Source organism: Genypterus blacodes, unplaced genomic scaffold, assembly GCF_046128005.1.
Source record: "Genypterus blacodes isolate CSIRO-AG114 ecotype Tasmania unplaced genomic scaffold, CSIRO-AGI_Gbla_v1 ptg000022l_1, whole genome shotgun sequence".
NCBI classification, from domain to species: Eukaryota; Metazoa; Chordata; class Actinopteri; order Ophidiiformes; family Ophidiidae; genus Genypterus; species Genypterus blacodes.
Genome location: NW_027466835.1, coordinates 1,762,501 through 1,770,056, shown reverse-complemented (window position 1 = coordinate 1,770,056; position 7,556 = coordinate 1,762,501). Strand labels below are relative to the sequence as shown.

Here is a 7,556-nt window from a genome sequence, read left to right as displayed (position 1 = left end):
TTGAGGAGGCACTTAATCAAAACGTGAAATTAACTACATTAACTGAAGGAGCTCCAGGAATCCAAACAATACTGATAGAGAATCAAGACTGAATCAAGCAATGTCCATTTTAAAGAGTCGAGTCAAGTCAAGTCAAGTCAATTTTATTTGTATAGCCCAATATCACATGCAATCTCTCAAAGGGCTTTACAGACCCACAACATCTTTCATAACATGGTTCTAATCTTTAAATGCAGGTTAGACTGAGCGAAACAACAGGTGTTGTGCTTATGTGAACAAAAACAACAGATTGATGTTAGATTGAAAAGTGTGCAGACATTTTCCAATTAGGCTGCGGTTCACCAGCTGATCTGACTTTGTATAATCCTGACGCGGGCCTGACTACAAGAACATGGATGCAAGTGTGAGTGAGGACCAGCAGATAAAGAGGCTGAGAGAGGTTGAGGCTGAGGCTGAGAGAGAGAGAGAATGAAAGAGCGAGAGAGAGAGAGAGATCAGAGCGACACGGGCCTGAGCACAGGGAGGAGCGGAGGGAGGAGAGAGGAGGAGAGATGAAGGGGGTTGGTGCGCTGCTGTGTGTGACGTCAGAGGCTTGTTGGATTGAGGTGCTGTGTCCTGCTGATTCTAATCCCAACTCATTAAGGAACAGAGAGCAAGCGCCTGTGCAAGTCCACGAGGGAAACGGGAGAAAGTGACAACGGAGAGCCAGGAATACTAAACATTCCACCCCGGGAGATAAGTAGGGGTAATTAAACTGCACGCGTGGAAAAGGACAAGATATCAAACCTTTTATTTTCAACTTCTTGCCTGCCTTCCCCCCTTTTCCTTCCCCCCTTGCTTATCTTCAATCTCTCAATTGCCAATCTTGAGGTTAAGTCAAATCAACAATGTCCTCAAACGGAATTAACAAGGCTCTGAAGCTGCAGTTTGGCCTCATCAATCACGAGAGCCGCTACCTGACAGCCGAGGCCTTTGGCTTCAAAGTGAACGCCTTGGGCACCAGCATGAAGAAGAAGCAGATCTGGATCTTGGAGCAGGGCGACCAGGACGGGGCGGCGGTGTTCCTCCGCAGCCACCTGGGACGCTACCTGGCCTCCGACATAGACGGCAAGATGACCTGTGGGGCTGAGAACACGGATCCTGAGTGCAGGTTCCTCATCGTGCCCCAGTCTGACGGTCGCTGGGCGCTGCAGTCAGAACTTCACCTCAGGTTCTTCGGAGGCTCGGCTGACAACCTGTCCTGCTTTGCCCAGACCATCGGGGAGCCGGAGCTGTGGGCCGTCCATCTGGCCTTACACCCACAAGCCAGCCTGCTCAGCGTGGCCCGCAAGCGCTATGCCCACCTGTCTGACGGCGAGGAGGAGTTCTCAGTGGACAGCGACATCCCCTGGGGTGTGGACTCCTTGGTTACCCTGGTGTACCTCGACGGCAAGTACAGCTTGAAAACCTGCGACAGCCGTTTCCTCAGCAACGACGGGAAACTTGTGAAAGCCAACACCAACGCCACCAGCTACACTCTGGAGCTGAAGTCTGGCAAGCTGGCATTCAAGGACTGTGCGGGGAAATATCTGTGTCCCATCGGTCCCACTGGAACGTTGCGCGCCGGCCGATGCACCAAGGCAGGAAAAGATGAGCTGTTTGATCTAGAGGAGAGTCACCCACAAGTAGTGTTTCAAGGTGCCAATAAGAGATTTGTCTCCGTCAAGCAAGGTGACTATGATACGTGTGTGTTTGTGTGTGTGTGTGTGTGTGTGTGTGTGTGTGTTATACATCTTATTCTAGTGCAACAAAGAAGAGTTTCCTAGTCGTAGAACTCAATAGACCATAAGAGACTCGTGGGGTTCCTAATCCAACAGCAGAAGCATTGGCATGACCTTCATTGTGTCACTCTGAAGTCATAATGGTGAATGCAAATAAGATGAAACAACCATTTGAATCTGCTCAAGCGGTTGACGAGTTGGTTGATGGCTCGATGTGTTTGCCGATCTCACGTGTTCTCTTTATTGAAGAAGGTCCAGCGTTGATTCACGAACAACCTCAGGTGAAAATAAAAAGATTTGCAGGCTGAATCTCTGTTTACAGATGAAACACTGACAAAACAATTAATCAAAGCAGCCAGCAAAGCTGTTTCTACACTGCCGCTGCTGCCACGTGATGCCTTTCTGGTTCCGGGTGGCCAACAGTACGCAAACACTTCCAACTGACTGAGGAAGACAACAAGCCTTCACCCAGTGTGTTGAGCAGTTTGCCGTCTCTGCTTTTCCTTCACACACTCGTTATGCGTAACAACTCCAGCAGCCAGTAGGTTTAATGCACTCGTCAATTTTCCAATACAATTAAGTTCTCAAGATTCCCGTTCAGTCGCTGTCTCGGATAAACAACTATCACATGGTTTTTCCTGTAATTCAGTCTCATCTCCATTGATCCGGACTTGATGTTGGTCTTCCTCAGGCATTAGATATGGGAGCAGATCCATTCTAGGCTGACTGAGGCAGAGAGTCCAGACAGCAGCCCTGCACATGGAGCGGCCTTCTAATGTCCTGCAGAGTACAGTCACAGGCTTTAAAGCAGGAACATGGCTAGCTGATTATACGTAACAAATGCTGTGATCTAAAGGTAACGCGGCAAAAACACTCCTTCATTAAACCGCACATGCACTCTGCAACCTAAACGAGAGATTGAAGTGAACTTGTTACAGCTCATAAAGTTGCATTGAAAATGAAAAAAAAGCCCTGATACTCCCGTCTGCATGCGAGCTCCAGTACGGTCCACAGCCACGCCGAGGTGCTAATCACGCTAATGGGCTTTGTCATTTCCACTGCGTGTCCATTGAAGATTACGCAGTGTGCAAATGACTCCGGGGCAGACCGCCCGCCGGTGTCATCATCAGTGGACCTTAAGTCTCACCGCTAAGGTGGTAGCTCTCAAATGTCATCCATGATCAAGCCTGGACTTCTCCATTTCTACAGTGAGGTGCTACGTAGCTACCAGCTGCAGGGTCCTGAATCATATGAGCTCCAACAGGGACGTAAGATTGAAGATTGATGCATAGAGACGATTTAAACAGTCTAAGCAACTGGTGCTCAGCAACATGGACACCACATCGCCATGGTACCGGGCATTGGCATTACATTACAGGTTGAACTATAGTGTTTGGCCTTGTGGCAGCTCCAGTTTCAAGGGGCGAGGCACTGAAAGCTGCTTATTGGGCTCCGCAGCGCAGATTTGCATTTCTCCACTCAGGGACTTACAGCAAGAGAAGGAGCAGGATGGGTGGAGGGGCGGCTGTGTGTGGGATTAGGGCCGTAACAGGCTTAAGACAAAGGTGGAAGGATATTTTGGTGGCATCTACTTTGAACTGCAGCAGACACAGTTCAGTTATATGCGTCTGTGTATTCTCCACCGGGCCAGACGGAGGATTAAGCATGCGAAGACTACAAATGAGCCGAAGCTTCATTGGTGCCTACACGGCTGCAGAACAGGGCTCAGGATCCACAGGGGTGACAGGGGTCAGTCTAAGCAAATGTGTTATGTGAATCAATTTGCTTTGTTATAGAGACCATCCTTCACTAACCAGTATCCATCTGAATACATGGCACAAATAACAACACAAATAACTTCATATGAATTGCATTTCAATTTCAATTTGAATCAGCAAGAGATTTGATTATTGATTATTTAAGTATTCAGTGGCCAACACCCCCCTTTTCTGTTGTTTGGCTTTGCCCGAGGATGCATTATTCATCATCCATCTACTGCAAACTCAGCTCCATTGTACAGTTGTTGTTATCTAGGAGGAGGTGTGTGTGTAATAAGTGTGTGGGCTAGAGGTCAGTATTAAAAGTGAAATTACTCCCACTGCTACATCTATTGCTTATACAGTCTGTGGCGATGGAAGCTCTCTGTGCTGTGTGTTGCATCAGTGGACGTTGCGATAACACTCTCTGTCAAATGACAATCAATAGAGGCGACACACACTGTGGTCCTTATCTTCTCGTGTACAATCATCAAGGCCGCATGTTCTTCTCTGATCGTCAGGGTTGAGTATCTCAGCCAATCAGGATGAGGAGACAGACTTGGAAACCTTCCAGATGGAGATCAACAAGGAACGCAAAAAGGCCATGTTCAGAACCAAGGGCGGGTTCTACTGGACCCTGGTGACTCACGGAGAGATCCAGTCCACCGCCACGGAAATGTGAGTCATACTTCCATCTCCAAAACAAACACTTTCATTGACTTTTCCTCCTGCAAAACCACTCAGCTATCTACCCATCATCCTCTTTCTCCGCAGAGAGGACAACACCATGTTTGACATTGAATGGCAAGGACGCAGGGTTGCACTCAAAGCCAGTAATGGGAAGTATGTGTGCACAAAGAAGAACGGGCAGCTCTCGGCGGTGAGCGATGCTGTGGGTAAGTGTTTTCACTCACCGAACTGCCGATTTTGAAAATACGGGCCCGACGCTGGATCACGAGCGCCTTCACTCCGACTCTTTGCAGGTGAGGACGAATTATTCATGCTGAAACTCATGAACCGCCCCATTCTGATCCTGCGGGGAGAGAACGGTTTTGTGAGCCACCACAAGAGCAACAACACTCTGGACGCCAACAGATCCATCTACGACATATTCGAAATGACATTCAATGATGGCGCCTACCAGATAAAAGGTCAGTGTTTGTTCCCTCTTGCTGCATAACGTCCAACTGTTAATTGTGAAATGTAGGAACTCTAATTCGATTAATGTTCATCTGCAGGTGTGAATGGAAAGTTCTGGTACGTCTCCTTTAACGGCCCCGTGTGCTCGGACGGAGAGGAACCCGAGGACTTTTTCCTTGAGTTCTTGGAGCACGGACGCATCGGCATCAAAGGGTCGAACGGTAGGTACCTGCGCGGAGACAACGGAGGGTCGCTGACGGGAGACGGCACATCAGTGGACGCATCGTGCCTATGGGAGTTCTGAGCCATTATCGCCAGGAAGTGACGAGGAGAGACGCAGGACTAACATGACGCAGACTGACTGAGGAACATTCTCCTGCCTGTTTGTAATCCCAGCAGCAAGGTCCTCTTTTTTTTTTTATTGGGAAAAGGTGAAACGTTTAGGGAAGATGCATATGTGTGATTTTTCCATTTGTATGTGTGAAATGTTTTTTGTCTTTGAAGCAACAATGCCAACACCACAGAGCACATCTGCTGTAAATCAATCTGAGTGTCACAGCCGCATTGATCTGTCACTGATCGGACACATCTGGACGAGAATGCCTTTGTCACGTTTGTACTAAATGCCTTTGACACGTTTTCTGTTTAGCATTTTCAGAACTCAGTGCTATGAATGACAACTAAAATGACCTTTCCCAACCGTGCTGCTGTTACATCCACAGGAGACAAACTCATCATTTACAGAAGTCACACAGGAAATGAAAAGAGTCAATAATAAATTGGACTAAAAAGGAAGAAACAGCTTTAAAAACCATTAGATTTGTCTGGATCAATATCTACAGAATGATTAAAGCTCTGTCAGTGATGTTTGCTCCCTGTGCAAACACATATTTAAGCTCTCCAGATCCAGACAAGACTCTTCCGATTGATAGGCGATAATGAGAAATGCCTGAATCTGTCCAGTGACACTTGAGCATTTATTTTTAAAGAAGATAAATCAATTAGAGTCACTGGGTTTGTCCCTGAGCCTTGTCTCACCATGTCTCACCATGTCTCCCCACATCTCCCCACATCTCCCTATGTCTCCCTATGTCTCACCATGTCCCACCATGTCTCACCATGTCCCACCATGTCTCACCATGTCTCACCATGTCTCCCCACATCTCCCCACATCTCCCTATGTCTCCCTATGTCTCACCATGTCCCACCATGTCTCACCATGTCCCACCATGTTTCACCATGTCTCACCATGTCTCCCCACATCTCCCCACATCTCCCTATGTCTCCCTATGTCTCACCATGTCCCACCATGTCTCACCATGTCCCACCATGTCTCACCATGTCCCACCATGTCTCACCATGTCTCACCCTTCCCCCCGGTTTCAACAACCTTGCCCATCATGGCAGATCAGTGTGGCTGAACCCGAATTTGAATCAGAATAAAAACGAATATTCACTAAAGAAAACACACACAGTCCATGTTTATGGAAATTGATCCTGTAACAACATTTTGTTCTTAGCTTTCACAATAAATCCCGTGTAGCTCTTAACACTGAAAACACAGCGATGTGGTCGATAGAAGTCAAGTGAGGATAACACAGGACGGGCGCCACACAAATGAAGGGTGGTGCCGATGTTGTGTTGTTTATGTACAGCAGCAGCTCACCTGGAACGTCCACACACAGCCTCCATATAAATCAACAACAAACTATCAACAGCACCCTGCACTGTTCTAAACTCTTCAACTGCGGCAAGCAACCGACCCGGTAGAAAATCAGTAGATAGGCTAGAAAGGAACGTCCTTCTGTATGATTGACTAAATAAGATAATTTCTCCAGATGTGAACTAAAGAAGCACTGCTCTGGTGTTCTGCCTACAGGGGCCTTAAACCACATCTGCACTCTGAACCCTCTGATACACACGTGTGTCAGGTTCACAGCTGGGTGGGAGGCAGCCTGACTTAAGTTCCTTCCTTTACTTTCAACCGATGCATTTTTCCATTACCAATACAAATATTTCAGTGGCATATTTGTAAGTGAAGAAAATTGACCGTGACATTCTACATCTTTACAAAAATGCGTCACTGAGCTGTTCTCATCTGTATCTGATGTTGTTTGAAGGTCACAGGAGGCGACATGAATACACCGGATTGAGTTTGAGCAGCTTCAGATTCTCCTGAGCTCCGTTTCATTACTTGGAGTTGCACAAACTGCCAAGAGGTCAATTGTCTCCGTGTGGGGTCAAGTGGACAAAATGCAGGATACGAAATTCACCTATAGATTTCTGTCAGTTATATACTTGCTCAAGTGTAACGTATAATATCGATTGTATTGTGAATAGAGAATAGAGCTGCATTATAAATCCTCTATCTTTAAGGTTTAGTCACATGTGTGTCAGTTCAGACCAGAATCTAGAATCTAGACGCATTTTTCTTCCATGATAGATATTTATGTTTCCTTGTATTTTTGTTTTCTGCAATGATTTTTGAAAATGTCAATAAAAATCAATAACACGAGCGGAATTGGTACATGAAGGTCACATGAGGGTTTTCCTTTGTAGTCGATGTACAAGCAGAGTTGTACAAAGAAATGACCCCTGTTTGTTACATAGGGTCAAGAATAATGAGAATCTATTGATTAGAACATTATAATGAATGTGTATCTACAGTAAAACATTGAGTGTGTGTGCAGAAGCTAAAACAGATGGAAAACTGTGTTTATATGGATTTGTTATTTAAATTAAGATTTGGAAATAGGGACAAAGTGACGCATATAAACACCTTTACATTTACATTTTATTGATATTTCTTAATTATATTCCTTATGAAAGTGAGGGATTTTGATTAAAGCTAAGATTTTAGGACAAATTTTCACCTTAACTCTAATTCATAATGACACAA

General features: G+C 46.0%; 1 protein-coding gene across 1 annotated transcript; it reads left to right on the top strand.

The window, feature by feature from the left end:
* The first annotated feature begins 887 nt into the window (after nt 1-887).
* On the top strand, nt 888-4,961 carry fscn2a (fascin actin-bundling protein 2a, retinal). Its single transcript, XM_076143137.1, has 5 exons — nt 888-1,710; nt 4,039-4,195; nt 4,292-4,413; nt 4,501-4,668; nt 4,756-4,961. The coding sequence occupies exons 1-5, from the start codon at nt 888-890 to the stop codon at nt 4,959-4,961; spliced, it is 1,476 nt and encodes a 491-aa protein (XP_075999252.1).
* Nucleotides 4,962-7,556: the final 2,595 nt, after the last annotated feature.